General features: G+C 45.7%; 1 protein-coding gene across 1 annotated transcript; it reads right to left on the bottom strand.

Moving 5' to 3' along the window:
* Nucleotides 1–16,970: 16,970 nt before the first annotated feature.
* Nucleotides 16,971–18,566, bottom strand: LOC146193833 (steroid transmembrane transporter SLC22A24-like). The gene is made up of 2 exons (XM_084600618.1): nucleotides 17,703–18,566; nucleotides 16,971–17,174 (listed from the first exon to the last, which is right to left on the bottom strand). The coding sequence occupies exons 1-2, from the start codon at nucleotides 18,564–18,566 to the stop codon at nucleotides 16,971–16,973; spliced, it is 1,068 nt and encodes a 355-aa protein (XP_084456744.1).
* Between the last annotated feature and the right edge of the window lie 9,112 nt (nucleotides 18,567–27,678).

Below are 27,678 nucleotides of genomic sequence, written 5' to 3'. Positions count from 1 at the left end.
AACGGAGCGTCTTTTTGTAGGAGGGAAGTGAGTGGATGAGCAATTTGGGCGAATCCTTGAATGAAACGACGGAAATATGAACTTAGACGCAGAGAGCTCATTAAATGTTTCACGTTTTGAGATTCTAGAAAGTCACGCATTGCAGTAATATTTTTGGGGGTCGGGCCGAATACCCTCCTGGTCCACAAGTGTCTGCCGCTCACCGAAGTAACATTTTTTGGCGTTCAAAATTAGTCCGGCGTTTCGAATACAGAACAGCTCGACTAAGCTGCTGATTATGCTACGAAAATATATTTCCGTAGATGATGACGTCATCTAGGTAGCACATCATATCTCCCGTTTTAAGCCACGCAGAATTGTGTCTATAAATCGTTCGTACATCGCTGGTACATTCTACAGTCCAAATGGCATTACATTAAATTATAAAGAACATTAGATGTCTGAAGGCTGTCTTTTCTCGGTCCGACGGATGCATCGGTATCTGCCAATAGCCAGACCGCAGATCTAATAAGAGGCGGATTGGAGACAATCTAAGGCATTGTCGATACGTGGAAAATGATAAACATCCTTTTTCGTAACTACGTTTAACCGACGATAGTCAACAAAAAATCTACATGAATTGACCTTCTTTACTGAGCTGGTGTGAGTTACCCAAGGACTGCAGGACCCAGTTTTACACCTTTCTTCAACATGTCTTGGACCTGTTAGTTAATTAATCTGCACTCGGCTGGTGATAATCAGCAGTTTTGCGCATCACCAGTGTTAATCCTGACATACTTGAATGCGGCGCCACAGAAAAAACGACTCCTTGAGCAAGGTCAAACACAGAGGCGTAAGTTGTCAGAACTTCACATAACTCTCGCTGGTCGGATGATGAAATAGATTTGTCTGTAATCCGGGTTATGTTCGCGCTGTAGTTAGTATCCACACGTTGATGCGGATGAGAGACAGACCGAATAGTAAGGACCTCGTAGTCGTCAAATGTAGCCAACTTGAGGCCGGATGGTAAACAAACGGGTTCGGATGAAATGTCCACAGTTCGCACGTGGACACAACCATCTACGACCTTGACGACGGCACGAGGGACTAATAAACTTTTCTTCACGGCGTTGTTCATGTCGGGTTTAATAAACGTAGGGTAGGTGCCTTCTCGATCGGGGGAGGTATGGACAGTCACGAACATTGCAGCCATGCATGTTAACAACATGTCACAGGTGACATAAAATACTGGGTCACTAGGGGTAGGTGATTCTTCTACAAACGCAGAAAAAATATTGCGCTGCAGAGAAATTTCGCCTTATGAACAATCGACTGTTGTTCCACGTTCGCGCAGAAAATCAATCCCTAGAATAACATCATGCGCAGCTCGTGCTAAAGCAGTCAAGAAGCGACAACTTAAAATTTTATGGCGTCTCTGACAATTCGTTTGAAACGTGAGCGCAATCGGAAGCTCAGATCAATTATTTCCTTTCAAAGTGTCTCGATTTGAATTCCTCTGAAGCTACAATTCATAGGGCTCATAGGTTAGGCAGCTTTGCAAATGGCAAAACACGATCTGTTATTGCTAAGTTTGCGTCCAATAAAACGAGGGAATATGTACTTTCGCAAAAAGGGCGTTTCTATCGGCGAAGATTTTTGCAAAGCCACCCGTAAATCGTGGAAAGCCCTTAACGATTTTGGCAAGGCTAGTGGTCAATTCTATTCTTTACGCCACAACAAATTGATCATAGGTGAAAGGTGCTACATCTATCGCGCAGCTACAGACGAAGTATGCGAAATTGGACTAAGTAGGAGCGCGATTACCCCGAAAAGAGACATTGCACCACCGGGTTTACCCTCCGCAAATTCAAGCGCAGCATAATTATCGAAAGATCGAAAGCAAACAAACAGGATATCAATTCTTTTCACTACTGTCCGAAGTGTCATCAACAAACGTACATCACTATCATCACGTATCGATGCATGCTCGGCTGATATAGTTTTACTCACTGAAACTTGGCTCTCTGCAAAAATCAAGAATAATGAAATACTAGATTGCGAAGAAAAATACAACTTTTGCAGATACGACCGCGATTTCCGAACAGGCGGGGGTGTACTGATTGCCGTGAACTCTGCTATCAGTTCATTTGCTATCTCTATCAATTCACCATTAGAAGTAGTTTGCACTCGTGTTACATTTCCAACTGGCGACCTTATCCATTGCGCGTGTTATAGGTCCCCATCCTTACCTGCTACTTTCTGCACTGTCCTTCATGATGCCGTTAATAAATTAATTGTTCGATACCCAAAATCACATTTATTCTTACTAGGTGATTTCAATTTCCCAAATATAGTGTGGCAAAACGGTATTCCCTCCCTTAAGCAACCATCCTACGAGTGCAGTAATTTTTAGACACCTGCGCAGATTTTAATCTAAAGCAGCTAATTAATAAACCCACACGCACCACCTGCACTTCGTCGAATATTTAAGACCTCTTTTTTACAACAGCTTCCGATTTGGTCTCTCCACCAACATACCTAGAAGGACTGAGTGACCACTCACTGCTTCACTAAGAAGTATGTCCGTCCCAAGAAAGTTGTTAAAACCGTATGTAAGTATAGTGCCGCCGACACTGCGTCCATCACAGCTGAACTAAAATCATTCATTGTAGACTACATTCTAAACTTTTCCGAACGTACCGTTGAAGCAAACTGTTCATTGTACAAAAATAAACTGCTAGAACTAATAGATCGCTGGGTACCTAAAGTTAGGATTGTCTTAAATCATACCTCATCATGGTTTACTAAAACCCTAAGCCACTTACGCAAGAAAAAGAAGCGTATTTTTCGCCGCGCCAAAGCATCTAACCTTCCTGAACGTTGGGAAGCATATCATCGCATTCCTGCAGAATTTATAATGGCTTTTAAACATGCAAAAAAGAATTTTTTTGATAACATCCTATCATCACTTCTGCAATCTAATCCGCGTAAATTCTGGAAAGCTGTTGGGGGCAGAGAAGACAAGGTTATTCAACTAGCCGGTTCTGACAATGTCTCGATTCCTCCGAATCAGTATTGCTCCATTTTAAATGATGTATTTGCTTCCGTTTTCCACAAAAGTTTTCCTAATATTGTAACTAACTTTTCTTCTTTATCAATGAACTCTATCAGTATAGACTGGATCGGCATACAAAAGTTGGTTGGAAACTTGTAAATTTCTTCTTCATCAGGTGAAGATGCAGTCAACTCTAAAATTCTTAAAATCACTGAACCGTATTCTTGCATTATGCATTCGATGCTCTTTTCCAGTCTCTCGGTTCCTGGGTACTTCCAAGCGATTGGAGGGTTGGCAAGGTTGTTCCAGTACCTAAACCAGGTAACGCTCATTCCACCAATAACTATCGTCCTATATCACTCACAAGTATACCATGTAAAATTTTGGAGCTTATCATATATTCTCATCTGATTAATTTCCTTGAGTCTAATTCCGTGTTTTCAGCAGAACAACACGGCTTCAGGAAGACATTTTCATGTGAAACACACTCATATATTTTAGTAACGACCTATTTGCTCAGATTGACTTGAACATTGATGTAGACTGTTTTTTGTGGGACTTGTTCCAGTTCCCTGGACAGTCAGACTTGTCATTGTTCCATAATTAGTACGAACGTTCGGGAGTAGTAAATTGTTATTCGCCGCAAATCTTGTAGAGTTATAGTTCGAAAGTAGTAATAGATTAACAAACTGGAAATGCAAGCTGCCATTCAATAGCTTTAAGAATGCGATTACAAGGTGATACTGAAAGAGCTGGTGGACTGATAAGATATGATGTTCATATAATAAGGGACAAGCGCTAGTGGAAAAAGTGCTGCCGGTGATAATGCGGATGGCCTGATTTTGTATATGCTGTGCAGACGATAAATGGCAGTTGTAAGTATTTCCCCAAACTACAATCCCGTAAGTGAGGCGACTGTGAATGAAAGCATAATACAGAGATAAGAGAATGTAACAAGGAAAATATGGGCGTGCTTTAATGACAGCTCGGATGCCAGTCATAGATATTTTTTTCAAATGGGTAATGTGGGCTGAGAATTTAAGTGCAGAATCAAGAATAACGGCCAGAAAGCTAGTGTTATCGGAAGCTGGGATAATGTGAGAACATGGGGTTAACGTAGGAGTGCAAGGAAGAATATTCTGGCTACTTGTGAAGATTAAAAACTTTCTTTTAGTGGGGTTAATAACCAGGTGGTTATTAAGACATCATTTTGTTATGTTACTCAAAACGGCATTCAAATCAATAGTAAGATCATCAATGAACCTGTTAGATAATGACACGGTAGTATAGTCCGCGTATAAAACACAGTGAGTTGGACTAATAGAAGTAGGAAGGTCGTTAATATATAATATGAACAGTAAAGGTCCTAAAATAGATCCCTGAGGAACACCTTGTTTAATTGTTTTATCTAGAGAGGTAGTTCCATTAATATTAATTATTTGTTTACGATCTTGTAAGTAGCTTTTCAGAAGGAGAGATACAGGGCTTACTATGCCATAACATTCTAGTTTCTGTAGCAAAATCAAATGGTTAATTGTATCAAAGGCTTTTGTGAAATCTAAAAACACAGTACCAACAAATTCGCCTTTGTCAATGTTATGCTTAATAAATTCAGTCAAAGAGATAAGAGCCAAGTTAGTTGAACTGCCAGACCTGAAACCAAACTGACAGGGGGTAATAATATTAAATTTATTTAGATAATTGTCTAAGCGGCTGACTATTAATTTTTCAATTACCTTACTAAGAGATGATAAAATAGATAGTGGACGATAGTTAGATATTGTTTGTCTGTCACGTTTTTTGAAGACTGGAATGACTTTCGCTATCTTAGGGCAAGCAGGAAAAACGCCTTTCTTTAAGATGAGATTAATAATATGACAAAGTGGTATAGAAGCTAGATTAGCAGCAAGTTTCAGGCGCTGTGAGGATATGTTATCAAGTCCAGGACTAGTGTTCTTGAGGCTATTAATAATCAACTCGATTTCGCAAGGGGAAACAGGAAAAAGAAAGAAAGATTGATTAGTGCGTTTCAAATCTATCTCCGGCGGAAGTGGAAGTCGGTTATGTGGCTCAGAAAAGAAGTCACTGAAAGCATTCGCGATGACAAATGGCTTAGTGTAGGCAGGACCATTGAAATTAATTTCAGTAGGGGCAGTGTTAGCGCAGGGCAAATTGAGGAATTCGCTCAGGAGTCTCCATTGCTTTTTAGTGTCGTTAGCGCTTTTACACAGTTCGTGTTCATAGATCTTTTCGCGTGTTTAAGTAAGTTGCTCAGAACAATGGAGTATATTTTGTAGCGGGCTTTCAAGGGATCTTTAAAAGGCTGTTTCTTCGTTTTTCTGTACAAATTTTCTTTTCGACGCATGCTACTTAATAAACTATTTGTAAGCCATGGATAATGGGGAAATTTGTAATTCTTTTTACATTTTAGTATACTCTCAGATATGCAGTTGGAAAAAAGGTGACAAAAATACTCCATTGCTCCCTCCGGATTGCTCGACAAGAGGCACGGAGACCAGTCTGTGTTACTGATAGCGTTAACAAAATCTTCGTTGTTGAATCTTGAAGTGTAGAACATTGACCGTGGAGGACGGGACGGGATCAAGTGTAAACCGCCAGTTTGCGGTTTACACTTGATAGCCCCTAAGTGAATATACTCACGTAAGCCAACTGCTTGACTAGCCTCCAACTCCCCCCGCCCCCTGTCCGCTTTCTCCAGGGGACTACAGACACTTATGTGAGCACACATGAGGATAAATATTGGCGTTTTGCAGTCACTAGCAGTTTTATTTTCTTTTGTAACTGCGCCGTACGTCCAGGCTGAAATGGTTCTCTACTTCCTTGAGGATAATGCTGTCGTGGAAAGGATGGGGTCTCACGTGCCCCTTTAATTTTTTAGATCGGAAGATCGGAACCAAGAATTGTTTTTGTATTTGCCCCGCCGGGGGGGTGCAGTGGTAAGACGCCCGACTACTGTGCCGGAGTACCCGGGTTCGAACCCGACCTCGGCGGCTGCGTTTCGATTGAGGCGAAACGAAGAGGCGTCCGTGTGCTGTGCGATGTCAGCGCACGTTAAAGATCCCCAGGTGGTCGAAACTACTCCGTAGCCCTCCACTACGGCTCCTCTTTCTCTCTTTCCACTTTCACTCCCACCTTCATCCCATTCCTCACGGCGCGGTTCAGGTGTCCACAGACACAAGGTGACAGATACTGCGCCTTTCCCTTCCTGTGAACCAATTATATTATTTATACCGCCGCTTCGTTAAGCGATCAAGGGCAAGCGGCCGGTGTCTTGCCATATCGCTGCCATCGCTCGGGTGAATTATCAACTGACTCCTCGGGATCACAGTATTACCGTTGCAATTTTTAAAACAGGCGTTGAATTCGCAAGGCGTAAGATCATTCAGTTCGTTCAGTTTGGCTACATATATACCGCATATATCTTTCTTTTTTTAAAGAGGAAACGATGTAATGCATGTATACATTACATCCAGTGGCTATCACAGTTTGCATATATGATTTCTCAGGAAGAAATTTACCGCTCACTTAAACTAAAATGTGGGTAACGCAAAGATGCATTAAACACAAATAATAAAGATTGCCGCTGCTATTTTTCTTATCGTTTGTTGTTACTGACGTTTTCGCTTTTTCTTCTATTAGCGTATACACTAAAAAACTCGAAAATTATGAAGACAAACTGAGTAAAACAAAATAAATTGTTCAACAAACTTGTGCTTATCTGTATGCCAAACGCAGGGTATAAAATCCCGCACGATATTTTAACCTATACGATTCGCCATTGAATGGAGCTTGGCAAAGAAATGAAACACTTAGAGGGCCTTAATTTGGTATGAAAAAGAACTGAACAAGGGTAAATGGGGTACGCCTCAGTTCGCAGATGCGCCAACGTTTCGACAAGTGAACTTGTCTTCGTCTGGGCATAGCGATTATCACTGGCAGGGGTTTAAATACGCTTTTGCTTGAAACGCTGGGAATGGGAAAGTGGGTGTGAAGGAGGGGGGAGGAAAGGATGGGTGAGAAGAAAGTGGGTCATGAAGTGAAAGAATAAAAAACAAATCTTCAGTATGTACTTATCAGCCAGGAATCAGGGATTGTGTGGCCTGCAAAAGAACTAAAAGCGGCAGTACAAGGAAAAACTAAAATACCGGGTAGGTTAATAGTCACCACTTAAGCGGGTTTGGTGCAGATACACCTTACAAAGGGATAGGCTATGCAAAGGGCCTTGATAAGGCATATATCTAGGGGGACAATTCTTAAAAGGAGGGGGGAGGGGTGGAGTACAAAGTCACAGTATAATAACCGCGCAGTGAACCACAACTGACAATTAAAAAAAATAATCTTAAGTATGTATCTCATCCTGGAACCAGAGATCCTGTGGCCTGCAAAAGAAGTATAAGCGGCAGTACCAGGAAAAAAACCCAAAGTACCGAATAGATGATTAGTCACCACTTAGGCGGGTTTGGTGCAGATACACCTTACACCTTAGATACACCTTAGGATACACCTTAGGAATATAAGTGTAGAGTGCCGCGACGTAAAGTGTGACAAGTATTCGCAACTTTCACGGGCTATAGGCGGCGCCACTGGAAATCCAATATGGCTACCCTTGAGGGGATCCGGCTGTCACGCTTCAAGTGCGTCGTGCTGGGCCGCTGGGCTACGTTTCCTGAAGCTGAATTAAAATATTCGCGCGAGTGTCCTGTGGTGCGAAGGTATGCACGGTATTGCTAGCCTGCGTATGCAAGACCTTTGTGAGCATGCGTTGCAGGGGTACGATACGAAGGACCCCTCGAGTGTGACTGGTCAGGTATGTGAAACATCCTACTGCTGACTGTGTTGTGCGCAAGTACGACAGGTTCCCAGGTGACTCTAATCGCGCCACTAAGTGCTACAGAGAAACATAAACATGAATATAGATAAAATTTTCTACTTTTATCTAGGGATCACGGGCACTCGCGAACTGCAGCATTTCAAGAAGTCGTGCTCTGTATTTACGCGCGTAGCACAGGCATGCCGAGCGGTCAAAACCCCGCACTTTATGTGGCCAAATTTTTTATTTCACTTCAAAATATACGCCGTCGCATCGAAGTACCTACTACCTTGTTTGTGCACAAAACATCACTACACGGTACTAATAATGGTCTACTGCGATCACTTTAACCAACCTGTTTTCTTTTTTTTTTTTGCAGCACCTATAATAGGCAGTGATTTTGACTTTCGCATGTGATGACCCAGTGCTGAAACAGACAGTTTTTCGAGAACAAGTATTTGAAAAGCAAGACAGCTAGAGCGCTGGCTTTGAGAACAGTCCGAATATGGAGTGCGAGAGTATGCTCCGCAACGTTCAATACAAGCTCCTAATCTAGCGTTCATCTGGCAGCTGCTGATTGCAAACACTGCATTTACTCAACCGGGTAGGAAACAAACATTCATAATTTCTCAAACATGTGTGGGCCATGAACTGGTCGGCAGTCAAAAATGTTATCGCAACTTACGTCAGTCTAACTTCTCACATTAGAAATGCGCGTACCGAAAACCGTCATAGCTTTAGTCGCAGTCTCTCTTTTTTCTTGCGAAAAGTAGTTCTGCTCAGAGTTTAGAGCGGCAACAAAAAACGAGACCCATGTATAACCCCAGAAATGAGATAGCTACACCGCTCATACTGTCCCTAAGGAGGTGTTTCTTCGTCGACCAGGATTTATCACGATGTTTTTCACGATAATGTAGCCGACTTGATCTTACCGAGATTTTAAATATCTTAATTATCGTCGGGCATATAACCTGGAGGTAAGATGTGCAAGTTTATCCCGCCTTTGACCGTGCAGTCAGAACACATTGGTGTATGGAAGATTCGACAGCTTTTATGTTTTCCCCTCGTATACGTGCCCCGCACACCAAAAAAGAAGTTATATTATTAATCTATTGTCATGGCTGCGAGCCAAAGTCAACTCGAAAAGCAGTTACATACTACAGGAGCTGCAGTACCGAGCTCCACGTAACAAATTTTCGCGGGAGGCGCAGCAGCAAGCTGGAGGAGCACGAGCCGTTCTCCGAGTATCCCTCCAAGGGCGGTACCGGAAGCGGCCGCGTGGCGGCGGCACTGTACGTGAAAGTTGCTAATACACTTGAAGTCGCGGTACTCACACTAATATTCCTTTCAATAAAGGTATCGACGCCCTCTCCGAAGTATTAATCAACAACCACCATCCGCGTGCCTCTGAAGTTTATCTCTCGCTCCTTAAACTAGTCCTAACTTTAAATTATTTCGAGTTCGATTCATCCTATTATTTGCAGATATTTGGAACCAGCATGGGTACTCCATTAGCGCCGACTGACGCGAATATATTCATGGAAGTTCTAGAATCCAATATACAAAATTCATTCCCGGAAAAGCCACTTATATACCTTCGCTATATGGACAATATTTTCATGATATGGCGGCATGGATCAGAATAACTTCAGTCGTTCGTCTTGCATCTTAATAATCATCACAATAGCATTACATTCACATGTCAGTCATCGCAATTAAAAGTCGACTTTCTAGACACCCCGGTGTCAGTGGAAAATGGAAACTTAAAACTTCTTTGTACAGGAAGCCAACGGATAAGCAAGAATACCTAGATTTTACGAGTCATCATCCGATGCATTGTAAGCAAGGGATATTTGTAAGACAGGCGATACGGCTTAGAAGAATATGTTTGGTTGGTTGGTTTGTGGGGTTTAACGTCCCAAAGCAACTCGGGCTATGAGAGACGCCGTAGTGGAGGACTCCGGAAATTTCGACCGCCTGGGGTTCTTTAACGTGCGCTGACATCGCACAGCACACGGGCGCCTTGCTTTTCGCCTCCATCGAAAAGCGGCCGCCGAGGCCGGGATTCGATCCCGCGTCCTTGGGAACAGTAGTCGAGCGCCGTAACCACTGCGCCACCCCGGCGGGGTAAGAAGAATATGTAGCGATGATAGTGACTACCTAAACGAACTACATTCATTGAAAGCAACACTACTACAGATAAAATATCCCGGTAACTACCTTAATACGGCCCTCGAAAACGCAAGCACTTTAAACCGCAACGATGTGCTCACGAAACGACCAAAGGCCAACACTGAACGCCAGCCTTCTTTTGTAACTAAATACTCCAATGCCCTTCCAAACATAAACAATATTCTGCGGAAATACCAATCCGTGCTAACGTGTAATGAATGCCTCAAGAAAATATTTCCGGAGGCAGCAAGGGTAACATACAAACGTAACGCAAACCTCAGAGATATTCTAGTACATTCTAAACTCGACAACAAGCCTCCAACACAACCACACCCTTGCTCTCGACCTAGATGTAAGACGTGCCGTCATATACAAAAAGACACCACGGTTAAAAGCAATGCAAGCGATTTCACTTTTCATATACAATCAGGCTTTAACTGCCCATCTTCAAACGTTATCTACCTCCTAGAATGCTCCTTCTGCCACAAACAGTACATCGGAGAGACAGGACAACCAATGAACATACGGCTTAATGGACATCGGGCAGACGCAGGCAAAAACCTCCCGAAAGCAGTTTCCCAGCATTTCAATCAAAAAGACCATAAGTTCGAAGAAATTAACTTATATATTCTCCAGTCAGGCTTTAAATCTGCAAGGGACAGAAAATATAGAGAGGCATATCTAATTCATAAATTTAGAACATTGGAACCAGCAGGAATAAATATATCTAAGGGAATGTTAGAATCCCTTAGGTATATTCCCTCTGCATCATAACTATTCGGGAAAACAATCTCAAATAGCGTTAATTGTACAGTTTATTCACAACGCATGTACACTCTATTCCCTTCCGCAATAGCATAACCTTACAGGTTCCTCTAAACACATTTCCTCCTTATCACTTGTTGCTTGCATTTTTCCTCAAACATATTTTGTTATTTTTGTTTTTCATTTTAGTCGCGGTTCCCTGTGCGGTTATTATCCTGTGACTTTGTACTTCTCCCTCCCCCCCCCACACACACACACATTTGCAGACACACACATTGCAGACACACACATTTGCAGACTTCGCGCAGCCTCCCTTTGTAAGGTGTATCTGCACCAAACCCACCTAAGTGGTGACTAAACATCTACCCGGTACTGTGGGTTTTTTCCTGGTACTGCCGCTTTTACTTCTTTTGCAGGCCACAGAATCCCTGGTTCCAGGCTGATAAGTACATACTGAAGATTTTTCTTGTTTTTCTTTTTTTTCTTTCACTTCATGACCCACTTTCTTCTCAACCATCCTCTCCTCCCCCCTCCTCCACACCCACTTTCCCCTCCCCAGCTTTTCTTCTTCGGAAGCAAAAGCGTATTTAAACCCCTGCCAGTGATAATCGCTATGCCCAGAGAAAGACAAGTCCGCTTGTCGAAACGTTGGCTCATCTGCGGACTGAGGCGTACCCCATTTACCCTTGTTCAGTTCTTCTTCATACCGTGCAATCCATCTTCTTCATTTCGTTCTACCTAGATCCTTAATTTGGTATGAAATACATAAAAAAAGTCCAAAGAAGTATACACGCGAACAATGTACACGTGAGAAAGTTCGCGCACGACCTGTTTCAATCCCCTGGACCCCCTGCCCCCCCCCTGCCTCCCCCCCCCGGTTCCGGAGTCCAGCATACACGTCTGTCGCCAACCGCTGGCGACGCCGTAAACTTACTTCAAATCCATTTCGTCTCTCTCTAATAGGCACCCCACTACAAGAAAGTCCGAGCATAAGAATTCTGGGCTCAACAATTCATCAATCAGGATCAGCGGCTGCTTGGCTTTCTCAGGCAAAAAAGCAAACGCTTCAAACTGAGTTTGATAAGGAGAATTGCGCCTAAAAGGGGGGTGCTGGCTCGTCGGTTGCACGCCAGTTAGTGAGGGCGCTTCTGCAGCCACGTTTGTTTATCAGGCCCAGTTCCAGGATCTTACCAAAGAACAATGGCACCGCCTTGAAGCCGTAAATCGAGAAGCTATGAGGACCATAACATGCCTTCCACGACTCACATTGGTCGTTGCGTTAGAAGAGAATGCGCAGCTCAACACCATTGATGAACTGGTGCAGCAGCGCAGTGATGCTCGCAGACTCAAGGCCAGTTTGCCACATTCCACGCAAGCACTGAGGGCGTATGCGACGTCACACATTATTCTTTAACCACCTGCGCCAGGTCTCCCTCCCTGGAAATTTGTACAGTTAGGAGACAGCAAGCCAACTGACCTCCGCATACCAACGTCAGCCAACTCGGCATCGTTGCTTCGCCAGAGATTTGAAGCGCAAGATACTCAGGGTCCATTGTAGTGTATGTGAATGCAAGCCTGCAAGCCTGTGAAGCCAGAACAGCAATCTATTGTCCATGAAGACATAGCCTGAATCAGACCTCTACATGTAAGCTTTCGGAACCACTTACATCTTTCTGCGCTGAGCTCGTGGCTGTTCAGGAGGCACTCTGCTCAGTGGCTTCCATAATCATGCTCCCTGCAGCCCACATTGCCATCCGCACTTACGCACTTCAAGCAGTACGTTTGCTCTGACGTCTCAGTCGCTGCCCTAAAATATGCAAAAACATCCACCACCTCTCGTGCCCATAAGATGGGATATAAGTTAGCCCTCTGGTGGCATAAGTTACAGTAAGGGGTGTATAATTCAGGGTATGCAGTGACGTAGGTGACTGGATTTGGAAATAAATGCGTCTGTAATTTTCGCCAGGTGCCCTCCTTTCCATTGTGCGAGATTTGTGTCCCAGAGGGTATAAGGTACGTGTTTAACAGAAGTGTAGTGTAATTTCTTGATAGGAAACCATGCGGTCCTTCGCCCATCTCATGAGGGGTTGTGCCATCACCCGGCTCGGGCGAAATTCTGGACAGCCTCATTTCCAAGAAGAGAAGAATGTGCTCGTGTCCAGATTAGCTTCATTGAACAGTGAGGCGTTTGAAAAAAAAAGCAGAAATTCGAGTCCTACAGTGGATATCTTGCCTTTGCTGTAATTTCTTATTGCGGTTTTTTAGTCGTAATTTATATGAAGAGCTGAGGTTGAGCTTATAACGAGGGTGATCGTACCCTCCTCCGCTTCCTGCGGGTCGTTGATAACGATCGAACCGACTGTGAGCTGTTGACCCTGATAATTTACAGTCACAATCGTCAAGCCATTACGGTCCGCGTGTTCGGCTGCATCGACATAGACCGCGTCTTTTTGAACTGGTATTGCTTGTGTACGGCTTTGGCTCTTTCTACTCGCTTGCCTGAATGAAATTCAGGGGGCATATTCTTCGGGAGAGGTAGGATTTTCCGCAGGCTAATTGAAAGTGGCGCTTTGTCCTGCCTTGTTGCGGGGTAACTGATTGAGAGGACATCAAGGATAAAGCGTCTGGTCGGTGTGTGGGTTAGCCGTTCGTATTGAGAGGTGAGGTGGGCATCTACCAGCTCGCCAAGTGTGTTGTGGACTCCGGGGACACTGACGCGCTCCGGGGAGTTATTTATGGGGATACCAAGTGCGGACTTGAACGCCCGTCTGATCAGGGAATCAACACGTTGTGTATGGTAGCGTGAAGGTAATTCTACTAATGACAAAAGCCTGTACCAGGCGGACGAGATCAGTTTCCTTCATACTCGAATACCGTTTAACGATTCTACGTATGAGACGCACTTTCTCATAGACACTAGCCATGAGGCGATTGAGGGACTCTGTGTTTCAGCCGTTTTTCTGGATGTAAATTCTAAGAACCCGTATGACGGACACCTCCGGTATAAGTTGTCCATTACCGTGCACCCGGATTTGGGTATGGCCCCTTGTGCCTGGTTTACTACGCATGAGCAGAAGTTCTGATTTTGTTGGGGAGCAGGATAAACCCGCCCTCTATACGCATTCGGCAACGGTGTCCACTGCTATTGTACAATTTCTTGTATTTCTGCAAACATTTGCAATGGAAAGGTCAAATAAGCTCGAGAATCACGCGATACGTATTCGGGGGCCTATTAGACCGTCAACGAGAGACGACTGAAAACGAGAATTCTCTTAAAACTAGTACAAGCGTATGTGACTAGCAGAATTAGCTACGCGACGCGACGCGACGTCTAAGAAAACTTGAATGGTACTTAGACAAGTACAACGTCTTGTATCCTATGCAAGTAGGTTTTCGTCGAGGTCTCTGCGCCCAAGATATTCTCAGAAGGCTTCATAACGACGTTCTCGCATACCCTAGTAGCGCACAGCTCCGAGTGGTTGTTGGGGTCGACGTCAAAAAGGCGTTTGATTCCGTGCCCCACTCGACCATACTCCGCCGGCTCCAGGAAGTGGGGATAGGCGACAACCTCTACCGCTTCGTGAAAGCCTTTCTTGCAGAAAGAACCTTTTTAGTAATGGTTGGAGATACTCAGGGTGGTTGGCAACGCAACCAAACAGGTGTCCCCAAGGCGCTGTCTTATCACCGGCTCTCTTCAATATAGCTATGTCAGGTCTCCCGCCAATGCTGTCGTTGATACCCGGTCTCAATTTCGCCGTCTATGCGGACGTTATAACGCTGTGGACCAATTCAGGGTCCCCTGCAGAGCAAGAACAAGCCCTACAGACAGGCCTCAATGCCGTCCATGAATACATCGAGAAGTGGGGAATGAAAACCTCTCCGGAAAAAACCGAGTATGTGGTTGTCATTAATGGTCCGCGGGTGCGAGCCGAGGCAGAACGCAAACTTATCTCTCTTCATTTAGGGAACTCGGTTATTTGCCGGAAACCAACAATCCGTATACTAGGCTTGCTTATTGACGAGGATGGAGGAGCCAAAAGCTGGCTTCATAACACGATGCTTAGCTGTCATCAGGCTTTACACCTAATGCGCCGCGTCTCTGCGCGTGGATGGGGAATCAAGGAGGTGGGGCTCCGTCAGATGGCATTAGCACTCATAACATCGAAAATCCTGTACGCATATCCGTACATGCGACTTAACGCGACCAAACGCCTTCAGCTTGAGCGAATAAATCGCAAGGCGATGCGCCTAGTTACTGGCCTGCCACAGTACTGCCCAGTAGTGAACCTACGCGGATGCAGCAATATTAATGCCCTTCGGGATCTGGCAGAGCAGCAATTGCAACCCCAGCGAGTCCGTCTCTCCACAACGGCGGCTGGCCGACAGATCCTGCAGGCATTAGGCTACAACGTTGGCAATTTAGAGCCGCTTTCGTCCGCCGCCCCACCATGGGAGTTGATTGACTTACTAGATGGTATACCATTACCAAAGAATATGAGTTCGGCTAATCCGCAAAGCTGCCGCCAAACGTCATAGGAAGATGTCACACAAGCTAGCCCAGGAAGGAGCTATCCAACTATACACAGACGCCGCTCAGTTTCAACACTGCGCAGCAATAGCTTGTCACGACTCTGTGTCAGATACCTCGGTAGTTCAACGGCTTTCCGAGGAACACACTGTTACCAATCTCGAACCCATTGCCATACGACTTGCCATTACTCGAATAGTAGCAAGACAAGATCGGGCTCCGTGCACCTACCATGTTTACACAGATTCACAAGCAGCGTACACTGCATGCCACGCAGGGGGAGCAGACTATGCCATTCTGAACACTATTCGAACACAAGCCCGTCGCCTGAGAGAGGAGGGCTACACCTTAATTATCAAATGGATTCCTGCACTTGAAGGAATCACTGGAAACGAAAAGGCACACCAGGCAGCGCGCGCAGCAGCTCTTTCTGCACCTTTGCCTGGATCCACATTCGTTTCCTCTTCGTGGCCCCCTGAGGACGTTACACATCCGTCGTCGCCTCATATGGATAGGGCGGAGACATGGCATCGAGCCCAACGCTATCGTCGAAGCATACTCCAGCAATTGGCCAACCCTGAGCAACTATATCGCCGTCCAGATAGCTCATTCCGGAGAGTGGAGGCAGTACTCCTTCGCCGAGCCCAGACTGGTCAGCTTCTGTCACCCTGGAAGCTGCACCTCATAAACCCGCAGGTATAACCTTCTCCTCAGTGCCCGACATGCCCGGCCAGAGGCACAGCCGAACATCTCCTGTGGAGCTGCGCGCTTTTGACGCAGTACGGGAGAGAGCACTCAAGTCCCTGGGTGGGCTTCGACCTGCAACCCTGCAGGCATGGGTCGATCCTCCATCGCACATCGGGCCATCAGACGCAACCCGGCTCTGGCGAACTTTTCTTTCCTACTTCAAGGAAGAATAAGGACCAGGCCATTACTTCACGGAGCCGACCTCGGGACGACCCTACCTCGAGGAAGAAGTGGACACCGGTCCCTCATATCTATCCCAACCTTCACCCCCACCCCCACCCATACCCTCACCCCCACCCCTACATCCATGAAACAACTTAGTTCTGCCGCAAGGGAAACGCCTAACGTAAGCAGAAATAAAGACGTAATAAAAAAAAAACGTTAGACTATTTTAGTAGGCTCCGAACCTCCTCCACTAATAATGTATAGGTCATGCACATATTGGCAGCCTGCCGGGGTGGTGCAGTGGTTAGGGCGCTCGACTACTGCGCCCAAGGACGCGGAATCGAATGCAGGTATCGGTGGCTGCTTATCGGTGGAGGCGAAAAGCTAGGCGCCCGTGGGCTTTGCGATGTCAGTGAACGTTAAAGAACCCCAGGTCGTCGAAATTTCTGGAATCCTCCATTACGGCGTCCCTCATAGCCTGAGTCACTTTGGGACGTTAAACCCCAAGAGCAAACCACATTGGAAGCCAACTTAATAGCAACACAAAAAAAAAATGCATTGCATCCAATATTCAATGTTTGCCCTTGATACAAGTGTCACATGACGGCATAGAAATTGTGTAAACATTCGACAGATCGAATAAATTACATTCGCATAACGTTGTGCTTAGATAGCATAAATTACAGTGATGAGACTGAAAACCCATTTGCGTCACAAATCACAACACTCTAATTGAGTCTGCTGTCCACAGGTCTCGGCTCGATGCTTTGGTACCTCGATGACTGACCACTGCCACGAGGCTTGCTGGTTCGTTCCTTCTTCACATTCCGCCAGTTCAGCGTCTGCTTCATGAAGTCCACACTCTGAATGGAACCCGCAGCAGATAAAGGGCTGGCCAAAGTTGGCTTCTCCGACGGCTGCTGTGAAAAGAGCTGGGCATGGAGCATCATAAAGAGCGTGGTCCCAGCTAGGGCGAAAAGCACATCGACACGCCCAATGTCTTGCCACACGGACAGCACTATGGCACACACCCCTCCCAAGCGGCCCAAACCGAAGAGCCAGCAACTCGCCCCGCAACGCACACGCGTCGGCACCATTTCCAAGACGTTGGCGAATATGAGGACTTTGACCGCGAACGTAAGCGGTTTGGCTAAAAGGAAGAACAATGTCGTTACGTAATCGCATCCCAATGCGAAACTCAGGCTTATCACGCAGGAAACGCCACCGAACGTTCCTACTGCTGCGGCCAGTAGATGTTGCGGTGAGAGTTTTCTGAACGTAGCGTAGAGCAGCGCGAAACTTGCGAGGTTGGTTCCGCTTGAGGCCCACTGGAACCAAGCAGTTGTTCCTAATATTACCCTGTCCTCGACGGCCATCAATGAGTATTGTGAGAACGAAGCAGAGAACGATAAGCCGATCATCACGAACGCGCTGCGCTGTACTGCCTTTGCTCTAGTTACGTCTGCTGCTGTGAGCAGCATGCGCATTTCGGTCCTCTGAACCTCTGCCTTGAGCCTTTCCAGCATGCAGTCAGTGTTCGAAACGGGAAAGTGATTTTCTTTGGCGGCAGCGATCATGAGCATTTCGGCTCTGGCCATGTCGTTTACTACAATGCACCAGCGGGCTGACTCGTGCACTGCGGACACCGCGTACAACGTGAGGACAGTCGGGGACAGCATGAAGATCTGGAGAACTATCCAGTTCAGCCCTCTGAGCAGCCGTGCCACAGCAAGCCATACCTCGGCAATCAGCAAGCCTGCGCACATGGCGGCACACAGGTCCCTGTTCCTGTTCTCGTGCGTGGATGCCTCAAAGAATAGTGTGCAGGCGAGGACGGCGACAGTTTCCACGCAGCCAGAGTTGAGAAACCTTGAAAGGACGTACATGTGGTATGATGTTGCGAAAATTCCGCCCATCGTGGCCAGCTGCAGCACCGCCATCGCTGTGAGGAGCACGGGCATCCGGCCGACTCGGTCCGCCATCTGCCCGACGGCAGTCATCGCAATCAGCGAGCCGGCTATGTAGAGGCTCTCCGCCATGGCGCGCAACCAGCGTCTGTGGCAGACCAAGTCCCACTGACTTACGATGGTCCTCTTGCTGTACTCCGGGTCGTAGTCCCAATCATCGCAGTCAACAATCAGCGTGTCGTTAGGGTGACCTGGGTGTTTGTACACGCTGCATCGACTGAAGCGACCGTCCGCCTCTAGAGGGATTGCCGAGTTCCTCCAGGAGGCCGCAGGCACCTTCATTTCGCCCTGTGGCTGCTTGCACCAGTGGTCGACGTCACCAGAGATGAGACTGAAGGCGAGGGTGTGGCACTCCATTGCGCACACGGAGAATATAACGAGATTGAAGAACCAGCGCTGAAAATGACCATGGCCGAACACATCACTGCAGTCATAGCAGTCGCTCGTCACTAAGTCTACTCGACTGAGCCTGCATCTAGACAGCAGAAGCATCTTAGACGTTAATACGGCAGGTATTTGTAGCTGCCCTAACCTGAACCAAGGTCTTCTTCTTCTTCTGCCTTGATATATGGCACATACCCACGAAGGGGGATTGACCAGGGTTCAGTGTGGACTGCCAAATGTCCTACACGAACTGAATTAGTGCAATAAAGCAATTATCAACTAAACAAAAACATAAGATTTAAGATCACAAAATGATTGAAAGAAAAAATACGAAGCAAAAATTTGGAAGTTTGTAAATGTGGAATACAATTAGCAAGGGAATCTGTCCGTAGCTGTGATGTAGTTATGGAAGTACTGACAAATTTGAGGCAACGCAAATCCTTTCGCACTCGCACCGAAGGAGAGTAGAAGCGGGACCGACAACGTAAATCCCAAGCGTGCAATTGGAGTTTCTAAATGCACCCTCCTCTGATGTGAAAATCTTCAGCAAGCGAGGAGGAAGTTATCAATATTTTCAATCTCATCGCAAGCCTCACAAAGGTTTGTGGGGCTGATCGCGCATCTACATAAATAAAGATTTAGGCGAGGAGTCCTGCATCTCGTGAGAGTCATAGTTATCTCACACTGCCGTAATTTACATGAACGAACTTTCCATGAGTATATGAGATGCTGGTATTCGGCTGTAGATAGCAAGGTTTCATTGCACGAAGCGGCTAGGTATTGATAACGCTGAAAACAGGACATTCCAAAAATGGTGATATTAGGGATGGTACATGAAACGGATGCATCAAGAGCTGATTTAGCCAGGAAATCTGCCGCTTCGATCTGAAAAATACCGCAGTGACCGGGGACCCAGATGAAGCGTAGTTCTTTCACCCACCCCGGTATGAAATACTTTAGTGAGCAGCTCAAAAGAGCATCCCGTGCTGACTCCAGTGGCAGCAAAACAGAAAGTCTGATAGAAAAATTATTTTTGATTGACTGCAGGGAACGTTCAGTAGTGCTAGTCCAATTGCCATAAACTCTGCTAAAAATATCGGTGTGTAATCCGGGACACGCACCGAAAAACTCCAGGAAAGAGACTCTGAAAAAAATTCCAATCGCTGCTTTCAGCGCAGTCACAGACGCATCAGTGGCAATTACAGTGTGATCAGGGAACTTTTCAAGGTGATCACATAGGAGACTGGATATCAGACCTGAAGGTAAGTGCTTCACATTAGTTGGAAATATAGAATCATAATTTATATCCACAAAGGACGTTGAGCAACCAATAGGACATATAGAACCGAGGTCCACACCAATGTTTGCTAAAATGCTCTGCGTGAAAACAACCTGGGGCTTGCAGACCCTTGGCCCCTGGTGAGTGAGAAAGAGGGCGGGGTTTGACACAAAAATAGGTATAGCCATACCTGGAGTAGCCTCAAATGATCGCAAGAAAAATCTAACAGTTAGAAGGCGGAAACGGGAGCTAAGGTCCGAATTGCGGGCCTCCAAGTACAGCACAGTGGTAGAGACTGACTGTGGAAGCCCTAGGCAGAGGCGCAGAGCTCGTCTCTCTAAAAACAGCAAAGGATGCAGCTTATATTTAGGACACCCAGAAAAAAGAATGGAGCCAAATTCCAGAATCGGTCTCACATAGGCTTTGTACAAATGTGGAAGAGTGTCTCGACGCATACTAAATTTCCTATTACTTATCCGTATGAGCCTACCAAGGGCACGCTCACCTTTCTGAACATTAGACTTGATGCGAGGCCTCCAATCCATACTAGCATCATACGTAATGCCTAAATACCGCACAGATTCCACTTGAGGTATGACATCTGAGCGGTAGTTTAACGAAACATATAAGGGGGTTTTGGTTTTAAAATCTAGCACAGTACGTTTGGACACGTTTAAAACCAATTTAATTTTGTCCAACCAGACATCAAGTGCATTTAGGTGAGCCTGTAGTGAACGATAGAGGTCATGAATATCTTTTGCAGAGGCGAAGAATGCTATGTCATCTGCATATTGCCGCGAAACCTTCAAAACAGTATTTGTTGTTTTTTAACAGCCGCCGGCATACAGGCTTATCACTCTGATTCTGGACCGCGTATCAGTTCCGTAATCTTTGTTTGTTAATGCTCGATGTCGCAAGTCGCACCTTTATCAGTTTTGTTGTAGCGAAAGATGCACCGAGATCTGTCTCGAAGGTTCCGGCCACTCGGGTGTCTTTCCACAATGTTCCAGCCCGTGCTGGTAGCTGTTTGCGACGTTTATCGAGAATGGTCTGTGCAGCCTTTAAATTGAGCGTTGACGAGTGTGACGAGCACTCTTTGTCCGACGACCGACGAGCACGTTTGCTATCGCCGCCGCCGAGTTGCTTAGTTCCTTTACGGGCGCAAGTAAGCCCCAATAAAGAGTTATTTCAGTACCATCACGCCTGTGTCTACTTTGGGCGTGTACGGCCTTGTCACCACTACGTGACAATATACATATACAGTGACATCAGGATGAACCGGAATATCGCACATTAATATATTAGAAAGGAGTGGTGAGAGCACAGAGCCCTGGGGCACCCCTCTTGTCTGTGCATAGGTATCTGAGAATAATGAGCCATCAGTGCAAAAGAATTCTCGTCCTTTCAAAAATTTCCTGATCTAAGCATAAATGTAGAACGGAGGACGTGATAATGACCACTTGTTTAGTAGAATGGAATGTTCAATGCTGTCATAGGCGTTAGCTATATCCAGCGTCACTAACGCTGATACCTCCTTGTTGCACATTGCAAGATGAATCCTGCTTTATAAATCAACATGTACAGACCATATTGAGCACCCATTGCGGAAATCAATCTGGGCAGAACTCAAAGCATTAACCTCTGAAATATGCTTTGAGAGGCGGCCATGCACAATTCTTTCTATTAATTTTACTAGATTCAAAGTCAAAGCTATCGGCCGAATGTTTTCAACATAAAATCCTCTACCAGGGTCTTTCAAGAGCAATATAATTTTTGCCACTTTCCAGACGTGCGGCAGCCATGCAGATTCTAATGATTCGTGGACCAGATTCAGGAGATACTAAGTGAATTCATTTGCTAAAATTTTGAGCACACCTATCGTAACCCCGTCCCAACCTGGAGCCGAGTTTTGCATGGAAGAAATGACAGATAGAAGTTCTGACCTTTCAACCTCCACATAGTGTGAGCAGAAAATGGGAGCGTGGAAGGAAACTCTGCACTGCTCCTGGAAACGTAATGCGTGCCCTTGTGCAATTGGTTCCAACTCATCCTTTGCCTCCTGTGGAGACAACACTATAGAGGCTTTACAAAAGTTAGAGCCATCTAGTGAAAGAAACAGAAACTGTGCGCGGCGGCCATGTTTTGTTCAGTCCGCCCGCGCCTCCCATCGAGAACGCTGTCAACGCGCGCCTTCGTGGAACCCGTGCATGCACCGAAAGGTGCATTTTAATACTCACAAGTGATTCTTCCATTTTTTAACATCACAGCAGTCACTGTTAGCACTAAGCTCTATTCGGAATGATGACAGCATGTTGTTGCGTCCCCTTCTGCAGCACGCGCACCGTCGTAGACGCGCACGGAATCAAGGTATACGCGTGTTTGCGACCGTTTGTTTGCAGTTCTAATCGGCTTCACAAGTGTCACTTGCATCATGTAAAGCATTACTGCACGTCCCTCTGACTGAGAGCTAGCTCACAGAACGTGCTATCTCCTAAAACAGCAAGGTTATTTGGCGTGCTATGGAGCCTTGTGAACTTGAAGGAGAAGCTTATGCTGCGATGGAGAACACGGGAGAAGGAGCAATGCATCTATAACAAACGCTATAGTCCAAATACGTTCTTTGCAACATTTTGTACGCAGGTTGCATTTACCAGAGAGCAGTACGGTTGTCTAGTGCACCCGAGGTGCGTGTTTCACGCTGCAAAAGCAAGCGGCTACCAAACCCGCGGCGTCTAGTAAAGCAGGAAAATATGACATCCCACTAGTGTGTTGTAATACGCTCACGTGCAGCCCGTTTCGACCGGTCCACGTCCAGAGCGCGCAGCTCAGGTTCGCATTCTGTGCCTTATACCTGCCAGCGCGGCTGATAAAATAACGAAGCCTGCGCTTCGCTTTTGTTTGTTTTGTCGAAACACCAGATGGTTCGCTAATTGACTGCTACCTGAAATTCAGTGGAATTTGTAAATATGCCGATTTCTTGTTTATTCCCTCTCTCAGATAGTAGACATTTGAAGCTGTAACCTCACATGAAAGCGCTGACATGGGAAACTTCGAGGAACTCTGAGGAAGAGGAACTCGGCTGAAACGAAAAGAAATTTGAATGGTCAACTTACATTACTGCGATGTGTTTGTGTTTGGGGCAACGGGCTTTGTTCATAAAGTCAGATTTGTATTATATCATATCGTTGTAAATAATTACGAGGACACTTAAGCTCCGCCGTTAAAGATATAACGCGATAGCGTCTCTCTCTCTCATACACACACACGCACGATGTTTTTTTCTTCACGTTTTATATTTTAGCTGTTTTATTTATATTATATTTGTATCATTTCTTTATTTAGATTTATTTTATTTGATGATTTATATTTTTATACGCCAATACTCATGCGTCAGCAACAATCGCTTTCCATACTGAGCAATTTGACGCTATTGAACACATTCTTCAATCATTTCAATTAATCATTTACACATTCTAAATTTTCTTCCTTAGCATCATCAAGCACCGGTTTTTCATTCTGAGCATTCTGACACCTTTAAACCCTTCATTTACAATTTTCACTTTTTTTCGTTTCTTTATTTCATCAATTGATCAATTAATAACGAAGGTTTAATTCACTCGTCATCGCCTATCGCACACCAATCAATCTTAAATCACTGGAAGCACAAATTATCATGGCATATATTTTATTTTACGCAGCCCCCGATTATTTTCGAAACTCGTGCCAAATACTGCATCGACGACATGGAAAGGAAAGTGTTCAGCGCCAGTCCGACTTACGTCAAATTACGCACGATTCTTTTATCATAAAATAAAATGCATCCTCGCTCATTTCACCAACCAAGTATCTACCAGGAGGATGAGCGACGGTGACTGCGCAAAATACGCAAACAAACTCGCCATCGTCTCTCATAGGCGTTCAAGTAAACAGCAAAGGCACACAGACAAAAACAATCCACATTACAAAACACTGGATACTGTAACTGGATAGGAATGACGCTACACGGATTGCCGTGGGGCCCATGCACGACTCGTAGAGCAATTTGTAACTGCGTTCGGCAGCGCGGCCGGTGGGCCATGCCACGTCTCGGCTGTCAAAATATGTTTCTAAGCGTCGCTAACAAAAACCGCCAGGGACAGAGCATAGGTACAAGCACAGCATACTAGGTTAAAACGTGACAAGCGCGAACAGAACGGCGAGCGCTGACGCACAGACACGAAGCGAGCGGATAGAGCAAGCAAAATATGTCGGCCAGCGCGTGATCAGCGTACCGCTCATGGTTGCCAGACTTACTTTTGTAAACCCTCTATTGAACTTAATGACTGAGAAATGCGTGAGCTTCTATTTCGCTCCATGAAACGATACAAAGCCTTCCTGTGCTTAGGGCTTGACAAATAAGTATTTAAATTTTCATTGTACTTGTCCTTTGCCTACGCTATGGCTCTTTTAAATGACGCCGAACAAAATTTGTAGTTTATCCAGTTTACTGGGCTCTGGTTATAAGAAACCACGGTCTTGACTAAACATGCGGCATTCTTCTTCGCTCTTTTCTTTTTCGCAGTCAAGAGACTGGCGCGTGCCTGCAAGGATCAATTGGTCAAAAATATTAAGAACTTAAAAATCAAGCTCGAATTCTTGTCGATCTCACTACTGCCTAAAAATGCATGTACCTTCAAGTTGTGACAAAAGATGAGTATACTTAAGTTTATTTAAAGCGATAACCGCATGAGGCCACTTTCCCTAGCGATTCGTCGCGCGACGACTCCAACGCGTATCGTTTCCGCTGGTATTATATATTTGCAGTATACCAGACCCTAGGGCAGAGCCTGAAACATCAGTGCGAGCTATCTCTAACAAAAGTCAGGTGTAGGACTACTCTCTTTAATCCCCCCCCCTCCCCCCCCCCCCCCAAGCCTCGCTCCTCGCCCGCAGCCATGTATTCATTCTGCAGTGAACCCGAGTCACTGGATCATTTTTCCCTCTACTTTCACTGTTTCGCGTCCTTCAGTAAAGTTTTCCTTGAAATTCCTTATAACCAAATAGTTATATATTTGACTATTTCAAATTTCTTTCATTTGAAGCTACTCTGCAGCTAGGCATTACAGGGGCACGGATCGTTCCCTGCGGTTCATAATTTTGTTAATCCCTCTGAACGAATTTCCTGCTAGGTGCGCCGATTCTGGTCTCTACCATTTGTTTCACATTGAGTCGAAGTTGTTGATTTGTTTCCTATTGTTCAGTAGGGCTTTTTGTCTATTATATTACAATATACTTTTTTATCTCGTCACGCAATATAATACCATTTCAGACACTGTGGCCATTGTCCCTTGTGTGTATGTGCAATTATCCGAGAGCACAACAATTACCCGTGCGAATAAACGAAGCTCGGTGACAGAATGTTTAAAGTGTTGCTCTGTTTCGGCCGTCTCGCCGTTTGGTCAAGGGGAGTATAAATATGCTAGCGTCATGTTTTAAGGCTAAACAGGAAGCGTTGAAAAATATCTGGCGTTTAAGGGACACGGTGCAGTGATCTGAAACTACACTATGCGATGCACAACTTTAAAAAGTGACTTTCTATCCCTCCTTTTTTTATTAATCCCCAAAACCTACCCACAATAGCCTTTTGTATCCGTTATTAACCTGCCAAATTTTACAGAACTCGACGCGCTCATATGTATGGGTCAGATGTTGTTGCGACTCTAGGAAGAAGTAAAAAAAATGCACGGCCCAGCAAACTGTCTCTGTAGCTAAGCCACCACCATTGACTCTTGCAGGCAGAGAGTTAAGAGATGAGGTAAAAAGAAAGATAAAGACACGCGTCACGACAGCCGTCGTTCGCCATCGTAGCGGCGGCGAGTGCAATGACGGCATGTATAATACAAATACAATAGCGGCAAGCACATTGTGTCGCAAACGGCGAACTGCACTAGACTCCCAACCCTGCTCCTTGGCTAAGATGAAGCGAGTAGCTGCAGGTTCCTCACTTAAACGGCACTAGGAAAGCAAATTCCTTATGGCAAACTTCTCGAATAAAAAAAGATCAAAGTTTCTAAAAAAAATGTATAGCGGAAGTTACATACAGTGTCAAAGCCTTATGCGATTTGTTGCTTCGCGACCTGCTGCCTATCGAGCGGCGAGTGGCTTCCCGTCATGGCGGATCTCCGCCTCATGCGGTGAGTACTTGGCCACTGTCCAGGGAAGGCCCTTTTAAGCAAAGGAGCCCAGTGTTTCGATCAGGTACCGGAGATAGTCTGTGCAAAATGCTACAGTCACACGCGCGCTCCAAAGCATCGAAAATACAAATCAAAGCGCTCTCATGCTCCCCTTTGGGAAGCCAGCTTCCCCGTTTCCTGCGCTGGCCCGACGGGCCACAGTAATCACGTACCTACCGCGAACGATGTCCATTGGTCCGTCTCGCTGACTGACGGGAGAAGAATGGGTGTCTGCAGCTCGCTGCGCGCTTTTCCCTCGCCACGGCCAGACTGAATCCAAAGGCGCGCGCTCCCTCGGCCGTTTTTTTTTTTCTTTTTTTTTCGCGCTCGCGGAGTGCCACGCCCCACCACCCGCCAAACGCGGAGGAGGAAGGGGAATTTGTCTTGCGGAGGCTAGACGACCTTGGGCAGGAGAGTGAAAAACCTTTGCGAGGGAACGGAAGGAGACAAGCATGACAGAATCGGGTGATTGCGATGGCTGTAACTGCGTTATTAGTTGCTCTTTTCAAAAACATTTTGCGGCCTTGCGTTCTAGGGGCGAAGTCTCACAGTCATCGGTGCAGAAAATATTTCCGACCGGAAGGTGGACAGTGGGCCTTTAAGAGTGTTGTGCGACAGCTTCCTTGTTGGCGTAGAGGCAGCGTGTCCAGATAGCGACATAGGGGACATACATTTTATTCCAGCACTTGAGCGACAAATTATTCTATTGTGTTAAATTCGTTGGCTCTGACGTCAAGTCCCCCTCTCCCAATCAGCATCTTCTCGACGCGGCGTCAACGCCACATTTCTCTTCGAAAGAGATCACTAATGCTATTGCGGTAATAATTGTGTCGAGTCTTTCTTTTGACCGCAGTGTAGGTTTTGCCAGCGTTCTTTGTCGCTGTCGTAATCATGGAGGTAAAGAATTAAAGGCACGAAAATAACTGATTATACTCAGTGGGCCTATATTGCCTTATACGTTGCGGCGCCTCCTGATTCCAAGTAGCTCTTAAAAATGCAATAAAACGATGTCATAGGCAGCACCAAATTTTGGGTTGCTACCCTTTTAACATAAACAAGCCCAAATAGGAGAATAAATGGCTGACGTCGGCTTTTATACTCGTTACTTCGATATTATGAAATTCCTTGTAAGAAGTTGAGGACACCACCTTTTTTACTACTGTGACAAAATTAAGAAGTGAAATTGAGTCTTGGATGATTATGCTCCTTCTACAAACAGGAGTTTATTGCCAGAATGAATACTCCTCGATACCTTAAAGGGTTTTAAAAACTCCTTCTTCAGCGTCTAGGCACTCGGCCGCCGGCTGGCGGCAGGTCACTCTTCACCGAGCTAGCAAGTTACAATGCCATCATCGCTGCTGGCTCGTTTGTCGCATCTGCTTGCGTTTTGTAGCGAGGATCACACTACGCTAGCCAGCAGCGCATTTCGTCATGTGTAAACCAGGTCACTGTGCGCATGCGCGGAAACCAGAGAGGAGCAACAGGTGCGCTGCGCATGACATCAGAGCTCGCCGTCGCCGCGGCCGCGTGCCGACTCCACAGGTCCGCAAAATCACGTGTGCTCACTCAGGCTCACTCAGAAAATTTGGTCCAT

Source organism: Amblyomma maculatum, chromosome 4 (assembly GCF_055883805.1).
Source record: "Amblyomma maculatum isolate TAMU_Amacu chromosome 4, ASM5588380v1, whole genome shotgun sequence".
In the NCBI taxonomy this organism is placed as follows: Eukaryota; Metazoa; Arthropoda; class Arachnida; order Ixodida; family Ixodidae; genus Amblyomma; species Amblyomma maculatum.
This window is presented reverse-complemented; position numbering and strand designations above follow the sequence as displayed.

Bases quoted from the DNA above. Each gene is read 5' to 3' on its own strand.
- LOC146193833 (XM_084600618.1), bottom strand. From the start codon at position 18,566: ATGGAGTGCCACACCCTCGCCTTCAGTCTCATCTCTGGTGACGTCGAC. The intron at 17,175-17,702 runs GTAACTAGAGCA...CTCCATGCCCAG, and splicing joins TGCTGCTCACAGCAGCAGAC to CTCTTTTCACAGCAGCCGTC.